Genomic DNA, 25,000 nt, shown 5'->3' with positions numbered 1-25,000 from the left:
AAAACCTAAGTATTAAATCCTCCTAAAGAGATTTACCTCCACAACACAACAAAACTTTCACACGTATCATTGTTTCACTCAAGCAACGTGTATACCTAATATTATATAACCATCTCTCTCTCTCTCTCTCTCTCTCTCTCTCTCTCTCTCTCTCCTGTTAATCTTACTATGACAAACAGGAAAAATAATTAAGCATTACTTCAAAACGAACGTCTCTCTTTCTCTCTCTCTCTCTCTCTCTCTCTCTCTCTCTCTCTCTCTCTCTCTCTCTCTCTCTCTCTCTCTCCCCGTCAGTCCTACTATAAACAAACCACAGGAATAAAAAAAACACCTATTATTTCTAACCTCACGTATTTCAACAGCTCCTTCCCACCTCCCCCCTCTCTCTCTCTCTCTCTCTCTCTCTCTCTCTCTCTCTCTCTCTCTCTCTCTCTCTCTCTCTCCACAGGAACAGAACAATTAACGTATTACTTTTAACCTAACCTAACCTCCCTCCCTCTCTCTCTCTCTCCCTCCCTCCCTCCGTCAGAATCCCACAATGAACAAGCTGCAGGAGTCTATTGAAAGCGTGCGAGAGTCCGTGGCTTCAATGGATCGCCGTTTGCAGTTCCACATGGCTTACGTCTCCGGGGATCTAGAACAGCTGGCGGGTTCCGTTAGAGGCATCCACTCTGCTATCCTAGAGGAGCAGTCACCGCCCTTTACTGACGCCACCACGCCCCCCACCAGGTAAGGCATGGGTGGGTGTGGGAGTGTGGGTTGGTGGGTGGTGTGACTTCGAGGTCTTTTAGTGTTATTTGTGTATTTTTTTCAGTCTTTCTTCTTGTTGGTGGGTGATTTGAGGTCTTTTGGGGCCTTTTTGTTGTAGTTTTTCGATTTTTTTCAGTCTTTCTTGGTGATTTGAGATCTTTTTGGGGTCTTTCTGTTGTTGTTTGTCGATTTTTTCAGTCTTTCTTCTTGTGAGGGTTGATTTGGGGGTCCTATTGGGTCTTTATTTTGTTGTTATTTTTATTTTTCCGTCTTCTTTCTTTTATTTTGCTTAGTGTTTCTTTTTGTGAGGTAATCAGGTCTTCTTCTTCTTCTTCTTCTTCTTCTTCTTCTTCTCTTGTTATTCTTCTTCCTCCTCCTCCTCCTCCTCTTTCTCCTCTGTCATTTAAACCTCCCGTAATCTTGCATCACTTATCCAGTCCTCCTCCTCCTCCTCCTCCTCCTCCTCCTCCTCCTCCTCCTCCTCCTCCTCCTCTTCTTCATATAAACATTCCTCTTTCTCTTATCCTCACCTTGCATCACACCACCTCACCTCTTGCGCCCTCATTCTATTTTTTCCCCGTTTTCCTTTTGTTTCCTGCTTCACTTTCGTCTGTGACACATTTACTCCTTTACCTTCACTCACTAACCCTCGCAAATGTACCGTCGTTTTCTTCCCGTTCTCTCCTGCAGTAATAGAAGAAAATTGGGAGTTTGAAAGGGTGTCTGTACTAGTTTCCTCTCGGTTATTATTACTTGATACGTGAGTGTGTGATTGCATGCTTGTGTTCTGACCTATCCACCTCAGTTTTCTCCTCGTTTTCGACAGCTTGTGACAGAAAGTTGGGGCTATTAAGGGATATCTATGCTAGTTTTGAGTTCGATGTTGTTACGGAGTATGTGATTGTGTGTTTGTGTTCTAACAGCTGGAATGTTACTCGTCCGCCGCCCCGCACCAAGATTGACTCCCTGGTGGATCGAATGTCGCCCATGGAGACTGTATGGGAGAAGATGGAGGAGGTGAGTGGTGGTGGTGGTGGTGGTGGTGGTGGTGGTGGTGGTGAAAATGAAGGAGTGGTACAAAATAATGTTTTGTGGATTTTAAACTTGAAATGGAAGATAAATCAAAATAACTCTTAATGTCTATGGCTATAATAGTTTGTGAGAATGTCTTGTAACTTTCTACCCCGAAAAATACAAATCCTGATGCTGATAAGAGGCGTCATAAAACCTTCACAAGTAACCACGAGTATAATGTACAACCGATAACAAAAAAAAAAAAAAAAAATCATGTTCGTTTATGTTTCTACTATCAAATACTTCCATTACTAAGTGTTCTCATGTCTTTGCTATCTAACCCCACCATTACTACTCCACTAATGTTCCTATGTTCGTATCTAATCTACTATTTCCTCTTATTATCCCATCCATATATCTAATCTTTTAAAAATCCTTCCTGACTTACTACTAACACCCTTACTATTCTATGCAAACTACTCATTTCCACCTGTCACCCCCATCCATATACTTAACCTACTTTAAAATTCCCCTATTGACTTAGCACTAATTTCACTTCTACTTGTCCTCAAGCCGTTCCAATCTAACACCGCCACTTGACACCCAGGTCTGGAGTGTGGTGGTGGGCACGAAGAGCTCCGTGGACGTGCTGGTACCAAGAGCGAGGCGTTGCTGAACACAAGCCAGCGACAAGAGCGAGCGATCTCCACCATACACTCTGACCTCACCGAGAAGGCCAACAGAATCATACAGAACCTTGACGAGGTGAGACGCTCAGGGCAACACAGTATAAGGCGCTTTTTTTATGCAAGAGGGAAGAAAAAGCAACAAAAGATAAAAATAAAAGGCCCACTTGAATGGCAGTTCCCTTAAAAATCAAATAGAGTTAGCCATTTATTTGTTTTTTGTGTTCAATGTGAAGGTCCGAGGTGTGAATAGAGGCGAAGGACACTGGGAAGGGAAGGGAGGAACCGGACAAGGATAGTTTATGAGGGGTGATGGGATGAAGGAGTGGTGGGTGGAAGGAAGGACGTATGGAGGGAAGGAGGATGTGAGTGGAATGCTGACTGAGGGAGAAAATGAAGAAGTGAGGATGGAATGGGGAGGAATGAGTGAGTGACAGGGACATGTAGCTCCCCATACTGTCTTATGAGGGTGACTGTTTGAGTGAACGAGGGATGGACTGTATAAGCGAGTGAGAGAGAAGAAAGGAGAAAATTAATAAGGATGGGAATGAATGAGTAAATTATCCCTTCAAAAATTAGAAATGACAACACAAACAAAACAAAAACCCTGAACACACAAACTGAGCCATAAAAGAAAACATTCCCTTCAGATTCCCAACCTTCCTAAAACCTGCCCCATTTTAACCCAGCCTTCTCCCCTTCTGTGTCCAGGTGGAGCAGACACTGAAGACAATGCCGCTGGACAAGGGAAGGCAACGTGACCACATTAACCCCGTCACGCTGCTCCACCGCTCCACACACACCCTCCACCTGCAGGACGACACCCCGATGGAAGACCCACCTGGCGACCTCGTGGACCAGGTAAGACTTTGGGTATTCATGTTTTCTTCCCACTACAGCTTAATTAACCCCTTCAGTACCATGACACGTTTCCACATTCATTCTTCTTGCTATTTGGTGATTTAATACAGCTTCAGAAACTCATGTAGGGGGATTAGAATAGTGAAGACTGTAGCCATTAATCTTCTGACCTCCATAGACCTTTTCTAATGTCAATAAACTGGTCTAATCTACACAAATCTGAAGGTAAAAATGTGTCCTAGTACTGAAGGGGTTAATACTTTGCTTCTTTACTATTAAGAATGCGAATCTTAATCCCAATAGACAGTCTTTAATTAATCTTGCAAGGCGGATAAGACTAAATAAATACTAGTCTTATTCTGCCACGCCGTTTTTGCCTTATCGTTACGACTATACTAAAAAGGCATTCAGGTTGATTTTTGTAAGGTAGGTAAGATATTCCTAAGCACACCTGTTGTCATCTGTTCTTTCCTACATAGATTTACCTTCAATGTTCATAATATGTTTTTTTATTCCTATGAATGCTAATATTGATGCTTCTTATAAACAGGACACGCAGGTAATCTTGTAGGTGCAGGTAAGACTTTCCTAAGCTCACCTGCCTTCACTACAGTAACTACAGTACCTACTTAGTACCTGCTTTTACTTCTATCAATATAAGTACTAATGCTCACAAGAGTAAACAAGGAAACAAGAACCACAGGCGCCTCCTAGACACACGTATATTCATTCAAACACCTGTCATACTTCACACTTCCATATTATGTACTACACTGCCCACACACCTGCTCTCTGCTGCTTCCATACAAGTACTAATGGTTACAATTATAAAGACAGGGTAGAAATAAATCAAATAACCTATTACGCTTTTGCTATCTTAAGTGTAGCTGTGTTAGAGTCTCCACGTCTTTATTTGTATATAAAAAACAAACTAGACGTAAACTGGTACACGAAGAGGTTAAATTAGTACATATTTTTGCTTGTGTCACGCTCTCACAAAGTTATAATGATGTTATATAAAAAAAAAAAAAAAGCTTCTATGTTTTACGCTGCTTACAAGGAAGTATAGGTTTATCAGATCTATAAATCAATCAGCAATTTATTCATGCCTTTGCTACACGTAAACTGTAGATACACGGTGCGGGAATAAATCATAAAATAAAACACACCACTAAAAGAACTGCCATAAAAATAATTGTCAGGAAATTTATGCTACTCGCTTGAGTGAAATGGACCTTGACAAGCGGTGCGGGACAACTGTCTGCGGCTCTCCTGAATACTACTTTACTTGCCACTGATTCAAACGAGAACAAAGTCTGCAATTCATATTACCATGACACACACAGTCTAAAGAACACCCAAAGAAGTCATTGGTGGAGACGTGGTAAAGAGCAGGAGACAGCCAGGGATAGTGAGTGAGTGAGTTGCTTTGCCTTAACGCGGCGCAGAGAGCAGTAGCGTTAAGCCTTGTGGTAGTAAGTAGAGCTGACGGGATATGGCTTGGCCCAGCAGAGCTTCCTGACGGAACACAATAGCAGCGAGATGTTAACCACCACGGAGAGGCCCGCCACCAGGAGTCCCTTGGGTCCCTCCGGCCTCGTGTTCCCCTCCGTGCAAGGCAAACCAGTCACCGTCAACAACAGCTTCATTGTCAACGACCAGCACGAACTGTCCATGAAGGTGTGTGTGTGTGTGTGTGTGTGTGTGTGTGTGTGTGTGTGTGTGTGTGTGTGTGTGTGTGTGTGTGTGTGTGTGTGTTCTAATCATGTTTAGTGTATTTGAATGATTTTTTTCCTGAACCATTTTCGTTATTGGAATATAATGTGTTCTGTATTTTGCGATCAATGTAATATCTATCTGTGTGTGTGTGTGTGTGTGTGTGTGTGTGTGTGTGTGTGTGTGTGTGTGTGTGTGTGTGTGTGTGTGTGTGTGTGTGTGTGTGTGTGTGTCCTTGATGTTCTCAAGGTGACGGTACGGCCTTTAGTAGCGATAATCATTCATAACTAGCTTTAAATACATGGTAATAGCGATAGTAGTGGCGATTAGTAGTATGATGGTAATGGTGGTGGTGGTGGTAGTGGTGGTGGTGGTGGAGGTGGTGGTGGTGGTGGTAATATTAGCGTCATAAACCGTAAAATCTTTTAGTGTTGGTATTTGCTAACTAAAACAAACAAAACATGACAGAAAAACTCACACACTCATCACAATTACAAAACCAAGTCATCACTACAACCATCTATTGTATTGTGTCACTTCCCGCCTATCCTATCGCTGCCACCACTTGTAAGTCATCATAACAGTTCAGTATTATCATATGAACAATGAATTCATGCATCCTTTCACTCTCAACCCCATTCACTGCCTCTATCTAGACATCATAACACAATATAACCAAACGTAGCTATCTATTATTTCATATTATTACTCTATCCCAACCGCTGCCACCATTCATGCAGCACGCGAATTACCTATCATCCCTTTTACCTTTTTGTCTATCCCAAGCGCTGCCACCAATTATGTAGCACCAGAATCACAATGCACACAACGCACAGTCATCCCTTTCATTCTCCATCTTCCTTGCCCACTGCCACCAGTTATGCAGCATCAGAACCATTTATACCTGTAATCCTCAGCTCACACTCAAGTCTTCTCTCCTTCCCGTGCAGCAAGGGTACTCATGCGCAGACCTCAGGAACGAAGGGCATGACGGACAGCGGCACGTATTACCTCAACATCCGAGGCACCACCTACTGGTTCCTCAAAGTCTACTGCGATATGGAGACTGCAGGAGGTGGATGGACGGTAAGTGTTGCGTCAGCAGTAGTAGTAGTAGTAGTAGTAGTAGTAGTAGTAGTAGTAGTAGTAGTAGTAGTAGTAGTAGTAGTAGTAGTAGTAGTAGTAGTAGTAGTAGTAGTAGTAGTAGCCAGGCACTTCCAATGTACATGGACTCTTTTTGGGAGAAAATAATTATCATCACTATCACATTTTTAATCCTAATCCTCCTGCCACGACTTCTACAGGTAATCCAGAGAAGAGACGACTTTGGCGAGCCCCGAGAGACCTTCAACAGGGAATGGGATGACTACAAACACGGCTTCGGTAACCCTGAAGCTGAGTTCTGGTTGGGCAACGAAAACATCTACATGCTGACCAACACAGACGATCACATGCTGAGAGTGGAGCTGGAGGACTTCGATGGTAACAGAAGGTGAGGGTGGTGGTGCTTTCCTTCCATTCCCTCTCTTTTAAACCTCTCCCTCTACTTTTGAACACGTCCCTCTCCCTCTCTCTTTAACCCCTTCAGTACCGTGACGCGTTTCCATATTCATTCTGATTACTATTTGGCGACTTTATACAGCTTCAGAAACTTATGTAGGGGATTAAAATAGCGAAGAGTATGGCTATTAATCTTCTGACCTCTATAGACCCTTTCTAATATCAATAAAATGGTCTAATCGTACACAAATTTCAAGGTAAAAATGCCTCCTAATACTAAGGGAGTTAACACTGTCACTCTTTCTCTCCTCCCAGATTCGCAGAGTATTCCACTTTCAAGCTGCACAGTGAGAAGGACAACTACAAGCTAGAGATCAGCGGCTATTCTGGCAACGCTGGCGACTCCCTGAACGATCCCTGGTACGGCTCCAATCTCAGCCCCTTCTCCACCGTCAACAGGTACGACCACGCCTCTTGCTTTGGTTATCTGGTACAACACTTATTTTTTATCTCCTGATTGTACGACTTGTATTTCTGTTTAAAGGTACGACTATAGCCTCTGCTTTGATTCCATATACGTTAACTGGTACGACTATACTTAATTTTCATGTCTTGACTGTATCTATGACTTTCATTTCCACTTCACACACTTCCTCTAAAACTTCCATTGACCACATACGACCACACCAGGATCTGACATTTTGACCATGAGCAACTTTCAATATCAGTGTTGAGTTTAATTTCAGAGACGGAGCTGAAGTGACCTAATCTCGTGACCTCGTGACCTTGCCTCCCCTTCGTGACCTGGGCATTGAAAAGCAAACATTGACCACGTGGTGATGACTTTTCCTCTTGTTTTCACTCATTTCCTTCCTCCTCTCATAGACTTTTCCTTCTTTTTTTCTCTCTTTTCTCCTTTCTTTGTCCCATTATCCCTCTTTTCTTGCCATTCTGTACCCTCTCGAACCTTTCTTTTCCTCTCTTCCTCTCTTCCTTTTCTCTTCCTCTCTTCCTCTTTTCTTTTGTCCTCTCTCCTACTAGACAACTCAACAAGACCACTTCCTTGAAAAATCGTGACTTAGAACTTATGATACCCTCTCCCTCTCTCTCTCTCTCTCTCTCTCTCTCTCTCTCTCTCTCTCTCTCTCTCTCTCTCAACATTCCTCCTCTCTAGATCTCTTCTATTCTTACTAAAACAACAAATACAACCACTACTACTACTACACCACCACCACCACTACCCTCATCACCACTCCCTCTCCCTCCCCCACACAGAGATAACGACCGGTCGAGCCTGAACTGCGCCTCTATGCTGAAGGGCGGGTGGTGGTGGCGGTCCTGTGGGCGTGGTCTTAATGGCATCTACCTGACGGATCCCAATGACCTCACGGCACGGCAAGGTGAGTCACTGATTGGGAGATTGATGAGTGAGTTTGTCAATTCTGGCGTTACGTTTCTCTCTCTCTCTCTCTCTCTCTCTCTCTCTCTCTCTCTCTCTCTCTCTCTCTCTCTCTCTCTCTCTCTCTCTCTCTCTCTTCGTTAGATACACTTAAGGTTTAGTGGGCATTTCTTTTCTTCCTCTTCGTTTTGCTGTCCTTGGCCAGAGTCTCAACTATTTCACAATGCGCAACAATTGAGTTATCAAACGCAGCATATCACACAGCAAATAAAATATCGAGGGTCAAAAAATGTATAAAAATGCCCTAGAAGATAAAACACGAAATACCGATGGCAATGATAACACTCACGGCTTCAAGGTGGGCGAGGTGGCTGCAGCGTCCTTCAAGTCAGACTACCTGTGGGAAAATGAGAGATAACTATTAGCACATTGGCACGGAATAAGCGAATTAATGAAGGAATAAAATAGATAACACGTAGATTCATGAGTAAACATCACTGTACATAGATAGATAGATAGACAGATAGTTAAATAACAAGTTTAAGCACAGGTATAATATGTAATCCTTTTTCTCAATGTATATTGGTATTCGAATACTCCAAGGTAGCTAGTCAGTACCTATCACTAAAGAAATCAGTCTTCGCCCTTCAATTTCATATAAACAACCACTAAATGAATTCTCCACTAAGAAACCACTGTTCCACCTTCAGTATCATATAAACAACCACTAAATAACCTCTTCCCCCGTCAGGCATCGTGTGGTTCAGGTGGAGAGGCTGGGACTACACGCTGAAGAAGTCGGTGCTGTTAATCAGACCCAAGAACAAGGACAGGAAAGAGCCGTGCTGCTGATGCTCGTGCCGGAGAGCTGCTGGAGGAGGAGGAGCGCCATGCCACTTACAGGAGAAGGAGCAGGAGAACTCAAGCCACCAGCAGGAGCAACACGAGCAGGAGGAGGAAGGAGAAAATGTTAAAAAAAAATGAGATAGATTTAGTTGTGGTGATGCATCTACGCTTCCATGGCTTGTTTTGCTTGATTCGACGCAGTGTTTACGAAGAAATGTCAAATAAGTTACTGAAAAGTTAGCGAAGAAAGTGGTTACTGGAAAATGAAGGTAATTAGACAACAGAAAACAAAATCTGAGAAATGAAACAGATGTAAAAACAGGAAAAAGAAAATGAAAGGAGGAAATGAAAAGCTAATAAATTATAACGTAATGAAAAATAAAAAGATACATATTTTCTCCGAAGCTTGGTGACTAAAGAGACAAAAAACGGGTATTTTGATGTAAGAGATTGATGAGAAGACAGTGACGAGGAAAACACAAACAAAACTCACAATGGAAAAAAAAGAAGATAAAGAAACGAAGGACTTACGATAGAAAAAATAAGATAATCAAAAGAGGGAATTACAAAGAAAAAAAGAAGATAAGGAAACGAAGGACTTACAATGAAAATAAGAAAATAAAGAAAAGAAAGATGTACAATAGAAAAAAGAAGATAGATAAAAGGACTTACTATTAAAAAAAGATAAAGAAACGAAGGACTTTGAAAAAAAAATATGATAAAACAGAAAACACAAAGAATAATAAAGAAAAAGAAAGAGAATTTAAAGGTCGTGAGAAAATTGATAAAAAGGAGATTAATAAACGACCTTCCTCCTCCTCCTCCTCTTATCTCCATCTTCTCTCCTTCCCTCCTTCTCTCCAGCCCTAAATCCTTCTCTCCTCGGCGCACGCATGGAAGCAGAATCCTTTCCCAAAAATACAAAAAATACAATAAAAGCAAAAATATAAAAAAAGATGTACATACCCGCACATCGTAGCTAAGTGCAATACGTACACACTCACACACACACACACGCACACGCACACGCACACACACACACACATCGAAACACGCTAGTTAATATAGTGTTTAAGGTAGCCTGTAGTGATCTAAGCTTTACTTTTTTCGTTCGCAAACTAAACGACTTTATTATTGTGAGTTTTTGCGTTTTATTTTTATTTCGTTTTATTTTCTTTTTTTTCGCTCGAAGTGAGATTAAGAACTATATAGATGGTCACTTTACGCTTCCAGCACTTGAGGAATTTATGATTTGACTTTATTCAACTGATTTCGTGTATTTTTCTTTGGTGTTCTATAAAGGAAGTGACTGAAATGTTATGAAAGTGAACACTCTTATACGGGACCTGCTGTGTTATTGTGTTTTCCCTCCTTTCTTCCTTTTTTTTTCTTTTTTATAGATATATATTATAAATAGATTATTATTATTATTATGTATTGTCGATTTATTGTTTCGCTTATTATTTTTTCTTTCCATTTCTTTCGTTTCTCTTTTCGTTTCTCTTTCATTCTTTGCGTCTTTATTCCTCCCGTTTTCTGTTTTCACGCTGTATGAGTTTCTGTCATTGATTCATTATTTATTACTTTATTTTGTTACTCTTAAATTATATTCCACTTCAAAACTTTCTTCAAATTACTTGGTAAGAAGAGGGAACTGAAATAACAGGGAAAAATAAGAATAAGAGTTTTTGGACATTTTTTAAGGTTTTTGGAACATTTTTGATATTTTTTCTTTTTACATTTTTTTTTTGGAACATTCTTTAAGATTTTGGAACATTATTAAAGATTTTTTTGGAACATTTTCCAAAGATTTTTGGAGCATTTTTTATGATTTTTGGAAAATTTTTAATGATTTGTCAGAGCATTTTTTTAGATTTTTCGGAACATTTTTTAAGATTTTTGGAATATTCTTAAAGATTTTTTGGAACATTTAAAAAAAATTGGAATATTTTTGAAAAAATTTTGGAGCATTTTTTAATATTTATTAGAACATTTTCTAAAGTTTTTGGAACATTTAAGATTTTTGGAAATTTTTTTTAGATTTTTGGAACATTTTTAAAGATTTTTGGAACATTTTAATACTTCAAAAAGAAAAATTCCTACAAATTAAATAAAAAAAATGATAAATGAATAAATACACCAACAACTCCCTCTTCCCTTCCCTCTTTTTTGCATATTTTGGTTGATCTGTCTGTCTGTCTGTCTGTCTGTCTGTCTGTCTGTCTATCTGTCTGTCTGTCTGTCTGTCTGTCTGTCTGTTTTAGATCTTTGCTTTGAGTTGATGGTGCTTGACTCTACGTGTGTGTGTGTGTGTGTGTGTGTGTGTGTGTACGTGTGTGTATGTGTGTGTGTGTATGTATGTGTGGCACCATCATCTCATCCATCCATCTGCTTGCAAAAATTCTATATGCAGTCTAATTTCCACTCTCTCTCTCTCTCTCTCTCTCTCTCTCTCTCTCTCTCTCTCTCTCTCTCTCTCTCTCCCTCTCTCCCCAAGCCGCTGTACAGTATGCATGCTTCGTCAGGACTCTTGTATGCCTGGTGTATATGAGACGTTAAACACAATTGAATGTATGAAAGAACAGGAGGAGAGAGAGAGAGACGGTAATGTGATCCAGAAAATAATGATCTATTCTGCTTCTGATTCTTGCACTCTCTTCTCTCTTTTCTCTTCTCTCTCTCTCTCTCTCTCTCTCTCTCTCTCTCTCTCTCTCTCTCTCTCTCTCTCTCTCTCTCTCCATAACATATATATTTTTGTATAAATAAATATCTACTACTACTATTACTATTATTACTGTTTTGCTTTTCTCTCCCTCCCTCTTTTCCTTTTTCCTTCCTTCCTTCCTTCCTTCCTTCCTCTCTTTTCCTTATGTCTTTCCTTCTCCGTGCACACTATTCCTTTGCCTTCCTTCCCTCTTTCTGTTTTCCTTCTATTCTTCCCATTTTCCTTTCTCGCCTCGCTTTGTTTTCTGTTTCCAGACTTTAGTAAGTACGTTTGTAGATTAGCAGTGAACAACCATGGCAGTCGCTTGTTTCTCCTTCCTCTCGCCGCTGCTCGACCTGCACACCCAAACACACACACACACACACACACACACACAAGCTTTTCTCGGCTCTGTTTCCTTGGCAAATAAGTCTTACGTAAAAGGATTTCGCTCTCTCACGCTCTCTTTCTCATGCACACACACACACACACACACACACACACACACACACACACACACACACACACACACACACACACACTTCGGCTGTTTCCTTGCCACTCTGTTAAGTAAGAGGATTTCGCTCTCTCTCTCTCGCACACACACACACACACACACACACATTCAGAGGCTAAGGACAGACCCGAGCGGTGAGGTGCAGGAGAGAACCTCGCGCTCTTATACCTGTTCTCCTTCTTCCACTTCGTCATGAGAGGCAGAAGGGGACAGGATGAGTAGATGAATATATGAATGTTAATCTCTTGCATGTTATCAAAGTCTGTCTGTTTCCTACACCATTCCTTGATAGTATTAAAACTGTTCATTTGATTCCATGTGTTTTGTTTTGACCCTTTGATTTCAAGTTTATTTTTTTCCTAGTCTTAGAAAAATATGTGCACGTGACTCTTTTTTTTTTTATTATTTGCTGTCTTTTTTTCATTTTTCTTCGTCTCTTCATGAGGAACGAGAGAGAAAATACAACACCTCACTTCATCATATTTATTTCTATATTTTTTTCATGCAGTGTAAATTTTCATCGCCCTTCACCGAGACACCGTTGAAAACCACAATACAAAGCAACACACGTGAAGAAAGCAATACCTGGGACAATGTTCACAGTCAACCACAATGCAGCGTATAATAAGGCAGTCATTCAAGGCCTGACGAGATTGACTTGAAGGTAACGTCACTATAGCATTGAGAGTTATCATGTCATTATCTTTCATTGAAGCATATTGGGCACGTTAACCACTTCACTGCCATTTGACACAGTTTTTCCATATTCACTAACCACTGTGAGGCCTTTCTTCTACAGCGACAAGCGATCGTAATAGTGGCTAAATAAATGCAAAACTTCTTGTGATTTTTTTTTTTAACGCTAATATAAATCTCGTACGTTGTTTTTTAGTGTAAAGAATTGTTGTATATTACAAGGGAAGGGTTAAGACAAGAGACGAGGAGTGTGTGTGGTGTAGATGGACACTCTTACACACAGCAGTAGTCCATATTAATAATGTATTGGTTACAGTCACGAGAGAACGAATTCTTTTAATAGGCCATTGAACCAAGGAACACTTACTTAGTAGTTTAATCCTTTCAATACTAGGACACATTTTTACCTAGATCTGTTTACGATTAGACGTTTATATTGACATTAGGAAGGGTTTATGGAGGTCAGAAGATTAATGGACACAGTCTTCGCTGTTTTAATCCCCCCACACGAGTATTTGAAGCTGTATAAAATCACCAAATAGTAACCAGAATGAATATGAAAACGCGTCATGGTACTCAAAGGATTAAATATACCATGTCCTACAGCTCAAAAGGAAAGAGTTTTGAATTAAGTCTAAAAAACGTGTCTTGGTGCTTTGATTACAATGTTGGTGAGAGATTGGAGTTTTAGACCGTTAGATCATAAATAAAGGACAGTCACTCATCAGCTCTGGAACTCCCTACCTGCTTCTGTATTTCCAACTTCCTATGACTTGACTTCATTTAAAAGGGAGGTTTCAAGAGATTTATCCCTCTTTTTTGGCTAACTCTCTCGGACCTGAAAGGGGACTGGTAATTAAGTGGGGACTTTTTATTTTTTCCTTTTATATAAAAAAAATAAAGATAACAGATCGAAGAGAGTTTAAACACAAGTCCAAAAATCAGAAGTTTCTTGGTGTTGGTTTTGTTAGTTAGGTAGCAAATGAAAGAGAGTGACTGGAATTTCTACTCAGCGTCACAATCCCTCAGGTCAATATTTCTATGAGATTTCTCAACACCAGTCCTATCCTTCCCTTCCTCTTCGTCAGTTGTGGTCACGAGCCAAACGACAAAATCCGTGTCCTTTTTAAACACTGGGTACTCGCCTCCTCGAACTCCTGCCGCTAATTTCTTGGCCTCCAGATGGCGACGCGTGTCCTCGTCCCCCAAGGCATCATCGTCACAGGACCCGTCATCGCAGGGGTCATCATTCACGTCATCATTATCGTCGTCACATGAATTACCAAAGCAGGAATCGTTGACTGTGTTGTAGCCTTCATCGTCATCATCATCATCATTATCATTCATCACATCACAAGATTCATCACTGCAGGAACCATGACAGGATCCTTTGCTGCATGAATGATCAGCATCGTCACCACCCAAATCACCACCCAAGTCATCATCACACGAGTCACCACTGCAGGAGTCACTATCAGATTCATCACATGACTCACCACTACACAAGGAATCACCACTACTTGTTGAATTGTCACCACTACCATCACCATCATCATCAACAACACCAGCATCAATCCTATTCATCACATCACCATCATCACCATCATAGGAGGAGTCAGGGCAGGAATATGAGCAGGATTCATCATCACTATCATCATCACACGTATATTCACAAGTGTCACCAGAACTATTACTACTATTGCTTTCATCATCATCACCATCATCACCACCATCATTAAGCTCTTCAGAGGAGGAGCTTTCACTATCACCACTACTATTTGATTCTTCAGAGGAGGAATTGTCATCATCATCATCATCATCATCATCATCATCATCATCATCATCATCATCATCATATTCTTCAGAGGAGGAACTGTCACAGCTTCCAGAATCACTACCACTGGACTCGTCACCATCATCACCATCCAGCATCAAATCACCATCACCATCACCATCATCATCTTCATCAGAGGAAGAACCACCGCAGCAACCACCAGAGTTACTACCACTGGACTCATCACCATTATCATCACCATCATCACTATCACCACAGCATCCACTAGAATTGCTACCACTGGACTCATCACTGTCACCACTACTGTTATCTTCATCGGAAGAGTCGCTGGGGTCATCATCACCATCATAATCACCATCATCACCATTGTCACCATTCCGCAGGGCAACGTTCACCATCGTCCCAGCATCGTCGTCACGTCCTTGTGGGAATCCCTGTATGCACATCACCATTTAGACTCCAATTAATCACTATTCATGACAGATCCTTATAATTTAACCTAACCTAACTTGACCTAACCTTGAACCCCATTTGGAACTCCTCCCACGTCACTCAAACTCAGAATCATTCACACTCATTATAGATTTTCATAACTTGACCTTATAACAACAACAATAGAAACAATAGACGTACATAATATCTTGGAAATAACACAGTACAAAAATAAGCAAATAGTTTCCTAAATGTCGGATAACTTTGCATTTTTATATGAGCAATGACAACAACAATAAAAACGAGATTAAGCAAACGCTCCCTTGCACAACGACTGGTCAGGGTAAATAAACAACTATGATATGTAAGGAGCGGTATGTGTGTGTGAGTGTGTAGTGAGACACAGCACAAAGTTGAACACTCAAGATGAAGGGAGTGCTTGGTAATGCCTGTCTGTTGGCCGTTGTCTGCCTCGCCGCAGCTGCTCCCTCCGACCCAAGATTCCCTAGTAAGTCACTTCTTAGCATGTCACAAATCAAATGTTCCTAAGTTGAATCTTTCCCTACAAACTCCTTTCACTCTTCCTTAAACGCTTTGAACTTTCAGAGCGGCGATTTTCAAAGACCACGCATATCCACACGTGCTTTCGGCATTGATGGTGTACAACAATGCCAAGACTGTTATATTTACCTTGAAAACATTACTTAAAAACACTAAACCTTTTCTCTACAACTTGTTTAAGTATTCATGATGTAGCTAGGACATTTGAAAGTACAAAAACAGTCAGCCTGATCCTCTTCTATTCAATATGTTTCCTGAGATAAAAAGAGCTATTATTGCCTTTCTTTGTAACCCAGAAGTCTTATCCACTGCACCACAATCATCCTCTTCCTTGTCTAACACTATCTTGACAACTTTCTGACACAACAAGAGGCATTACACCTTTTTTCTTGTCATCCAGCACCCTTGTATAACACGCTAGAACATTCCTCTCCTTTCTCTTCTTTTTTTTTTATACCATGTGGGCTTTTCACGGAATTTATGGGCTAAAGAGGATACTTAGCTAGATACTTACTCTAGCACCATCTTGACAACTTCCTGACATAACAAGAAGCATTGCACCCTTTTCTTGTCATCCAGGAAGCTAATACAACACACTAGAACATTCCTTTCCCTTTTCTAACACCATCTTGACAACTTTCTGGCATAACGAGAGACATTGCACCCTTTTCTTATCACACAGCAAGCTATTACAACACACTAGAACATTCCTCTCCCTTTTCTAACATCATCTTGACAATTTCCTGCCAACGAGAGGCATTGGACCCTTTCCCTGTGACCCAACACCGTAATACAACACACTAGAGCATTCCTTTCCTTTCCTAACACTATTTTCCAGAGACATTCAAGGAGTGGACCCCGGAGTCTCTAATCAACCCTGATGAGCTTGGGGAGTACTTGGAGGGGGACATCCTGCTCCCTCTTACCAGAAATGGGATTATTGGGGAGGTGTTTCGCTGGCCAGGGGGAGAAGTGGCGTATATCTTCGACGATTACAGTGAGTGAAGGAGGAAGTACTCGTAGGGGAATGAAGGAATAGGGAGTGAGTGGAGATGAGACGAAATAAAAAGTTGTTTGAAAATTCACGGTACCTTTTCACATTTCTAAGTAAAAGTGAACGGAAAGTCTATGCAAAACCAGAAGCTCAAGTCATAAAAAGTGTTTCATAGCAGACTGACTCTCTCTCTCTCTCTCTCTCTCTCTCTCTCTCTCTCTCTCTCTCTCTCTCTCTCTCTCTCTCTCTCTCTCAGCTGAGGAAAATAAGAAGAAAGTGCGGAAGGGCATGGACAGGATCGAGTACCTTACAGAACACTGCATCACCTTTCACGAACGCATGGACGAATACTACATCAAAATAACTAATAAGTAAGTAACGCCTTATTTTATTGTTTTTTTTTTTTTTTTGCTAGTTTCTTGTTTTTCTTTGGTTTTTCATTTCCTTCATCGGTATTTTCATTTTTTCTTCGTTTCTTTTATACTTTTTTTTGTTCTACACCAACGCGTTCGACAACCACACAGATACACAAACACAGAGACTGCCATGTGTAGATGTGACTTTGATGGCCTCTCCCTGCTGCCCATTCTTTCTTGCTAGTCCATAAATCCCTCACGGCAACTTCACGAGCTTTTCAAAAATAGTCGTGGTGAGAGAGACCAGGGCCCATATCCACGAAACTGTCTTAGGCCGATGCGAGTTAGGTCTGAATAAGGGTCAAATTTTGTCACGAGTCTACGAATCACGTGCAGACTCTTCCGTGGCGCACCTCTTGTCGTTAAAGATGCGCGCCTCCACTATTTTCAAGACTCGTTAATTAAAGGTTCATGAGTTTTTAATGGTATTTCCACAGTTCTAGCGATAGATTGACAAGATTTCTACGTTATTAAAGATAGAAATTGTCTTGAAAACGAAACTAATCAACTATATGGCCTTTTAAACCCTTCACTGCCATGACACGTTTTCATATTCATTCTAGTTACTATTTGGTGATTTTATACAGCTTCAGGAACGTAAGTGGGGATTAAAATAGTGAAGATTCTGGCCATTAATCTTCTGACATCCATAAACCCTTCCTAATGTAAATAAAATTGTTTAATCATACCCAAAGTCCTGGTAAAAATGCGTCCCAGTACTCAACTTACCGTACAGAGAGAGCAAAAGCATTTCTGAATACGAGCTTGTTATGTCCCTCACAGCAATAGTGATAGCTGCTCAAGTGCGGTAGGAATGCAATATCCGGGGCAACCACTGAACTATAATGACGCGTGTCTGAATGAGACCGGCGTTGTGATGCATGAGCTGCTTCACGCCCTCGGCTTCTACCACGAGCAGTCCCGCTACGACCGTGACGACTATGTGACCATTATGTGGGAGAATATTGATAAAGGTGAGTGTGTGACGCACCTAACCTAACCTAACCTATCACTACGGCTGTGTGGTTGTGTATTCGTACCTGTGTGTGTAAGAGAGAGAGAGAGAGAGAGAGAGAGAGAGAGAGAGAGAGAGAGAGAGAGAGAGAGAGAGAGAGAGAGAGAGAGAGAGAGAGAGAGAGATCTATACCCCTTACAACTCCTTCCCTCTCTCAGATATGGCCAATAATTTCAAGAAGTACTCGAGAAAGAATATCACAACGTTTGGTGAGCCTTATGACTACGGCTCCTTGATGCACTATTGTTCCTACGCCTTCACTAAAAACGGACAGATGACCATCGTGCCTAAGGTGAGAACGAGGAGGAGGAGGAGGAGAAGTTTAGTTATTTTAGCAGATGCAGCAGGAGGAGGAAATGGAAGAAAAAAAATTAAAAGGAGGATTTTACATTGTCAAAAGACATTTTACTAAAGACAAAAGGAAGACGAGGAAGATAAGAGAAGAGAAATGGTTTAATGAGGAGGATTCCCACCCTGCAGTACCCCAAAATCTATTCTTCTTTCGTCCCTTCCTTTAAGTAGATACTCCCAAAGATTCCATGCATTGCTTCTGATGGTGTTAACTGTTTCGTATTGCAGTAAGAAGCTTCTCTCGTGTCTTCAGTAAAGTAAAGAGGATTCCTACCCTGCAAGATCCCAAAATCTATTCTTTTCCGTTCCCTTCCTTTCAGTGGATGCTTATAAAGATTCGATGCATTGCTTCTGGCGGTGCTAACTGTTTCATATCGCGGTAAGAAACTTCCCTCGTGTCTCCAATAAAGTAAAGAGGATTCCCATCTTGCAGGACCCCAAATTTCTATTATTTTTTTCGTCCCTTTCTTTTTTTTACATGTTTATAAAGATTCCATGCAGTGCTTCTGGTGGTGTTAACTGTTTCGTATCACTGTAACAACCTTCTCTCGTGTCTTCAGTAGAGTTAAAAGGATTCCCACCTTGCAGGATCCCCACGCCACGATAGGACAACACAAAGATCTCAGTCAAACGGACCTCAAGAAGCTATTGAAGATGTACACCTGTATTCCCTATACCGTGCAATAAAGATGATGCAGTGATAATGGTGACTTTTTTCCCCTCTCAAGTGTCTGTGATGCTACAATGGTGCTGGTTTTGTGCTAAACTTTTTCTTTTTCTTCTTTTTTCCTACTTTTCAAACGTGAGGCGAGAACAAGACAAAAGCAACGTAATGATGTGTAAAGTCTCCATCGCATGACTTTTGATAACAATATAACAAGGTACGTGACACACACACACACACACACACACACACACACACACACACACACACACACACACACACACACACACACACACACACACACACATCTGGCTGTTGCATAGTGTCTTTCTACACAGTGACAAGATGAGAGTGGTGTCAGCCAGGGCCTCTCTCCTCACCCTGGCTTTCCTTACACTCCCAACCATCGACGGAAGAGCCTGCAGTGAGTTAACCTGCCCTAATAATGATTCATTCCCTAGTAACACCCAAATACCAACCCAAAAAATTCCTGAGTAATTCTGCCCCAATTCCCCACTCATACATGCTTTAGTGATACCTTCACCATGACGCGTTTCCACATACATTCTACTTACTATTTAGTGATTTTATGCAGATTCAGAAACTTATGTAGGGATTAAAATAGTGAAGACTCTGGCCATTAATCTTCTGACCTCCATAGACTCTACCTAATGTAAATAAAATCATCTAATCACACCCAAAACTCATGGTAAGAATGCGTCCCAGTACTGAAGGGTTTAGTCACTACAAACCTACATAGCAATCCCTGAGTATGATCTTATATTGCATCAACGTTCCTAGTATAAATGTAGTGAAAAAGTTCCCAGTAGATGATAAACCCAACGATCTTTACTGAACGGGACCATAAAACAGAAAGCAATCATTGAAACATGTTAAAAATCAGAGAAGCATTCATACAAGGTCGCGTGTTTCTTTCTATATCGATAAGTTTGACACAAGCCGGATTCAGAAACGCTTTGCTCTCTCACTACAACTACTTTTCAAGGCTACAGAGATGATAGGGGAAGTTTTCAAGAATGTTTCCTTAGTTGATAATGTAGAAATCATGTCTATCTCTTATCACGACTATTTTCCAAGAAGTTTTCAAGAATGTTTCTCCATTTAATGATGTAGAAAACTTGTCTCTCTGCCTCTAGAACCGTAAAAACACCTTAACCCCTTCAGTACAGGGACGCATTTTTGCCACGAGTTTTGGGCATGATTAGACGATGTTATTTACATTAGGAAGGGTTTATGGAGGTCAGAAGATTAATGGCCACAATCTTTAATATTTCTGAAGCCGTATAAAAATCGCCAAATGATAACCAGAATGAATATGGAAACGCACCATGGTACTGAAGAGGTTAAAGAAAGAAAGAAAAACTAGGATAAACTAAAATAAAGCCTTTGAAAATAGTACAGGTGAAGCATTGAACTGTTTGAGAATATGAGCTCAGGACAACAACGTTCTTTTTATGTAGGAGGGAAAGCTGACCAAGGGCAACAAAATATGGAAAAAGAAAAGGCCCACTATATTGCCAGTTCCCTAAAAGACATGGGGAGTTAGCCAAAATTCAGGGACAAATGTCTCGATACCTGACTATCGCCTGACTGTCTCCTTAACGCAGCTTCCCTTACGTTATGCTCTTATTCTCTCAGGGAAACAGGAGGAATGGACGCCGGAATCTCTCGTCAACCCAGAAGAACTCGGTCATCACTTTGAGGGGGACATTGTGCTTCCCTTGCCGTTAGTGGCTAGGAATGGTCAGGTGTTAGAGCAGTACTATTGGCCAGGAGGGCGAGTACCTTACACCATCGCCTCCTCCTTTCGTGAGTGTACAGAGAGAGAGAGAGAGAGTGTGTGTGTGTGTGTGTGTACCTGTGGACTGTATACTCTGAAGCTACGTGTTTGTTTGTGTTCTGACGCGATTGAGTGAAGCTAGCAATGTTCCGTTTGTTGACATGAAAGGGTTGTTTTTCTTGGAGGTTTAGGAGTTACTGTGGTGTGTGTGTGTGTGTGTGTGTGTGTGTGTGTGTGTGTGTGTGTGTCAAGACGATGAAATGTATGACTAACTTCGAACCCCCCCTCCCCCTCTCTCTCTCTCTCTCTCTCTCTCTCTCTCTCTCTCTCTCTCTCTCTCTCTCTCTCTCTCTCTCTCTCAGCTCCCGATCACAAGGCCACAGTGCTGGAGGCGATGAGTGAGTACACAGAGAGAACTGGACACTGCATCTTCTTCCACGAGCGAACCACTGAGCCAGATTTCATTTTGTTTAGCTTCGAGTGAGTAAAGAAACCTGACTTGCGTTGCCTGACCCAAGCTGGCCTGGTTTCATGATAGTGTTGCTTGTATTCACTGAGACACGAGGGAAATAAAGAGTCAGTTTGTTATATTTAGGATACAAAAACTATTCTTCTACTTTTCGTTTTTCCTTATCATTATTGTCTCGTGGTTTTCCTTCTTTTATCTCCCGCCCTTCTATGATATATCTGGCGTATACCAACACCTTATCTACACCTCTTACATAATTCCTCTACCCTAAACAAACATCGTATCTCCTTTCCTTATATAATTCCTCTATAAAATATTACTTTTACTTAAGCTCTTCAGAACCAAGATACATTTTCATATTCATTCTGCTTACTGTTTGGCGATTTTATACAGCTTCAGAAACTTATGTGGGGATTAAAATAGTGAAGACTCTAGCTATTAATCTTCTGACCTCCATAGTCCCTTCCTAATGTCAATGAAATGGTCTAATCACACCAAAAATTCATGATAAAAATGTGTTCCAGTACTGAACGGGTTGAATAGATTCCGTCAACACCCAGTCTCTTTCAGTTCACAAAGGCAACTTAACTTGTAATCTGTCTCTTTCTGCATCTTCACCCCAAACCACACACTATTCTATCCCTCTCCATCCCTATCTGTCTTCATCCCAGCAATATTCAAGAGTAACCACAGTAAACACACACCTCTCTATCCCTCTCTGTCTTCAACCCAGAAATATTCAAGAGTAACCAAACCACCTCTCTATCCCTCTCCATCCCTCTCCCTTCAATCCAGCAGTATTCAAGAGTAACCAAACCTACCTCTCTATCCTTCTTCATCCTCTCTCCTTTCATCCATTTCAATATTCAAGAGCAACCACAGTAAACACACAGTTCTCTCTCTCTCTCTCTCTCTCTCTCTCTCTCTCTCTCTCTCTCTCTCTCTCTCTCTCTCCTATAGTAACACTCCTTCTCTGTCCTTTCAGCAACAAGCAAGAATATCTCAGTAAACACCAAACGCCCTACCTTTTTCTTTTTCCATTTTCCTCAGCACTGGCTCGTATTGACACTGCCCACACCACCACTACATTGAAAAAGGCTCTAACTGAAGACGTACTGCTTTTTGATGGTGTTTTTATGACTCCCGTGGCAGATTAACAAGATTTCTGCATTATCAACAGGAGAAACATTCATGAGAACCCAGTTAATCATCTCTGTGGCGTTTGGAAATAGTTGTGATAGGTTGGTAAGACAGCAAAGCGATTCTGAACACGGGGGTTAACATATTCAGTACTGGAACATATTTTACCACGTGTTTTGTGTGCGATTAGATGATTTTATTGATATTAGGAAGGGTTTAGGGAGATCAGAAGATTAATGGCTGCATTCTTCACTATTTTGATCCCCACATGAGTTTCTGAAGCTGCATAAAATTGCCAAATAGTAAGCGAAATAAATAAGAAGGGTTAACATTTAGTCTCTCTCTCTCTCTCTCTCTCTCTCTCTCTCTCTCTCTCTCTCTCGCTACAGTAATAACCAAGGATGCAGTAGCTCTGTAGGAAGACAAGGTGGTATGCAGAGGATCACCTACGCCGAGTCGTGTTTCAAAAAATACGGGACGGTGCTTCACGAGATGCTTCACGCCCTGGGCTTCTACCACGAGCACACCCGCTATGACAGAGACAAATATGTGACTATTCACTGGGAGAACATTAAGAAAAGTACGTGGTGGTAGTAGTAGTAGTAGTAGTAGTAGTAGTAGTAGGAGGAGGAGGAGGAGGAGGAGGAGGAGGAGGAGGAGGATATAGAATCGAGGAGGGGGAGGAGGAGAGGGACGAAAATGAGAATGATAATGAGAAAGAAGAGAAAGAAGAAAGAAAGGAGCAGGAGAAAAATGAAAAGGAGGAAGAAGAGAAAGAGGAAAAGAAGACAAAGAGAAAGAGGAACACAAAAAATAGAGAAAAAAAAGCAAAAAAAAAAAAAGAAAACTCACCTACAAAGAGAGAGAGAGAGAGAGAGAGAGAGAGAGAGAGAGAGAGAGAGAGAGAGAGAGACCCCATACCAAACCTTAACACACCAGTAACTAAATCTTCACACATTTCAGATCGAAACAAAAACTTTCAGATATACGTCAGTGTTGAAGAGAGCGCGTTTGGCGAGGAATACGATTACGGCTCCGTCTTACACTACTCCGCCTACGCCTTCAGCAAGAATCTCAAGAAGACTATAGTGACCAAGGTATTGCCTGGAGGTGGAAGAGGAGGAGGAGGAGATGGTGAGAAAAAATAGTAGTATATAAACAGTAATGATAGTTTATATTATACGAGGAGGAGGAGGAGGAGGAGGAGGAGGAGAGGAAGAAGTAAAATGAAAAGATGAGAAGGAAAAGGATTATATATACATTAGTGAACATGTACATAGTAGAAGAAAGGGAAGAGGAGGAGGAGAAGAAAGAGGAGGTAGAAGAAATAGAAGACTAAGAGGATTTATATTATAGAAGGAGGAGGAAGAAGTCATCGAGGAGGAGGAGGAGGAGGAGGAGAAATAGAAGAAGATTGAAGAAATATAAGAAAAGGAGCATACGAGATGAGATGTTGTGTGTATCCATCTCTCTCTCTCTCTCTCTCTCTCTCTCTCTCTCTCTCTCTCTCTCTCAACTCTAATTTTGCAGGACCCGTATGCCAAAATAGGACAACGTAAAGGTTTGAGCCCCGTGGATTTGCAGAAACTGATGAACATGTACAAGTGCTGACACACACACACACACACACACACACACACACACACACACACACACACACACACACACACACACACACGTATTTAAGCCCTATATACAATTTTTAGTATGTTAATTTCATATATACATTTCTCTCTCTCTCTCTCTCTCTCTCTCTCTCTCTCTCTCTCTCTCTCTCTCTCTCTCTCTCTCTCTCTCTCTCTCTCTCTCTCTCTCTCTCTCTCTCTCTCTCTCTCTCTCTCTCTCTCTCTCTCTCTCTCTCTCTCTCTCTCTCTCTCTCTCTCTCACTTCATTTCACACTAATCTAACACTATGGAAACACACACTCACACACAACACTACCACCACCACCACCACTACCACTACCACCACCACTGCCATTACCACTATTACAATACTAACAAGAGCAGCAGGAGGAAGACGCCCCTGCACCAACAGCATCGCCACCACCAGCAGGACACGACACGGCCACATCTTGCCTTCAGGAGCTCTCGTCTCGCTTGTGTCTCCCACCAGCGCCTCTTCAGTAATATAAGCAAGAAAAGCTGAACCCGTGACGTGAGCTTAATGAGATTCGAAGTGAGTTATTTTGGCAGGTGTAGGGATGACAGGTGTGGGTATGTGTGTCTCTCTCTCTCTCTCTCTCTCTCTCTCTCTCTCTCTCTCTCTCTCTGGCTGGTACAAGCATTTACTTTCTTTCTCCCTGCAGCGTAAGATTGTTTTTAGTTAACTAGTCAGCTAATCAGTCACTCACTCACTCACTCACTCACTCACTCACTCAATCACACTCACTCACTCACTCAGCCAGCCAGTCAGTCAGTCAGTCAGTCAGCCACTCAGTCAGCCACTCAATCCTCATAGATAGAAACTGCATCCACCAACCCACGAAGCCACGAAGCCATCCACCTAATCACACAGTTCCCACACTTCACCAAGTCTTTAGGTTGCACAAGAGGCAGTGTTTGTCAGTAAGATGTCCTGATGCAATCACACGCACCGCTAACATTCACATTTTGAAACACATGGCGGTTGAGTAGCTCCGTGGTAAAGGGGTCGGCTTGTGTCTGTGATGGC

The 25,000-nt window shown here is 41.4% G+C and overlaps 4 protein-coding genes across 6 annotated transcripts in view; 3 read left to right on the top strand and 1 right to left on the bottom strand.

Moving 5' to 3' along the window:
- LOC123512321 overlaps window positions 1-9,100 on the top strand; it is a 121,492-nt gene extending 112,392 nt beyond the window's left edge. Inside the window, 13 exon segments of the mRNA XM_045268658.1 lie at window positions 530-729; window positions 1,674-1,767; window positions 1,906-1,921; window positions 2,372-2,529; window positions 3,162-3,311; window positions 3,862-3,870; window positions 4,824-4,991; window positions 5,978-6,016; window positions 6,018-6,113; window positions 6,332-6,519; window positions 6,843-6,986; window positions 7,803-7,927; window positions 8,678-9,100. Coding sequence (XP_045124593.1) covers window positions 530-729; window positions 1,674-1,767; window positions 1,906-1,921; window positions 2,372-2,529; window positions 3,162-3,311; window positions 3,862-3,870; window positions 4,824-4,991; window positions 5,978-6,016; window positions 6,018-6,113; window positions 6,332-6,519; window positions 6,843-6,986; window positions 7,803-7,927; window positions 8,678-8,778 — 1,488 coding nt within the window. The 3' untranslated portion in view covers window positions 8,779-9,100.
- A 3,362-nt stretch (window positions 9,101-12,462) lies between these two features.
- Window positions 12,463-25,000, bottom strand: part of LOC123512257 (dentin sialophosphoprotein-like) — a 21,380-nt gene continuing 8,842 nt past the window's right edge. The window contains exons 2-3 of one of the 2 annotated variants that reach the window (XM_045268540.1): window positions 24,329-24,597; window positions 12,463-14,918 (exon numbers count right to left, since the gene is read on the bottom strand). In XM_045268540.1, coding sequence (XP_045124475.1) covers window positions 13,695-14,918; window positions 24,329-24,400 — 1,296 coding nt within the window. In that variant the 5' untranslated portion in view covers window positions 24,401-24,597 and the 3' untranslated portion in view covers window positions 12,463-13,694. Of the gene's footprint in view, window positions 14,919-24,328 lie in introns of both variants that reach the window. The other variant, XM_045268539.1, reaches the window with a different exon arrangement.
- Window positions 15,291-18,957, top strand: LOC123512258 (zinc metalloproteinase nas-14-like). Of its 2 annotated transcripts, XM_045268542.1 has the most exons (7): window positions 15,291-15,424; window positions 16,316-16,474; window positions 16,728-16,842; window positions 17,671-17,861; window positions 18,061-18,194; window positions 18,574-18,632; window positions 18,842-18,957. In XM_045268542.1, the coding sequence occupies exons 1-7, from the start codon at window positions 15,343-15,345 to the stop codon at window positions 18,858-18,860; spliced, it is 759 nt and encodes a 252-aa protein (XP_045124477.1). In that variant the 5' UTR covers window positions 15,291-15,342; the 3' UTR covers window positions 18,861-18,957. The 2 variants fall into 2 exon arrangements, with proteins under 2 accessions (XP_045124477.1, XP_045124476.1); XM_045268541.1 differs by lacking the exon at window positions 18,574-18,632.
- On the top strand, window positions 19,218-24,127 carry LOC123512260 (zinc metalloproteinase nas-8-like). The gene is made up of 6 exons (XM_045268544.1): window positions 19,218-19,341; window positions 20,577-20,747; window positions 21,081-21,198; window positions 22,717-22,907; window positions 23,291-23,424; window positions 23,858-24,127. The coding sequence occupies exons 1-6, from the start codon at window positions 19,263-19,265 to the stop codon at window positions 23,936-23,938; spliced, it is 774 nt and encodes a 257-aa protein (XP_045124479.1). The 5' UTR covers window positions 19,218-19,262; the 3' UTR covers window positions 23,939-24,127.

Source organism: Portunus trituberculatus, chromosome 33 (genome assembly GCF_017591435.1).
Source record: "Portunus trituberculatus isolate SZX2019 chromosome 33, ASM1759143v1, whole genome shotgun sequence".
NCBI classification, from domain to species: Eukaryota; Metazoa; Arthropoda; class Malacostraca; order Decapoda; family Portunidae; genus Portunus; species Portunus trituberculatus.
This window is presented reverse-complemented; position numbering and strand designations above follow the sequence as displayed.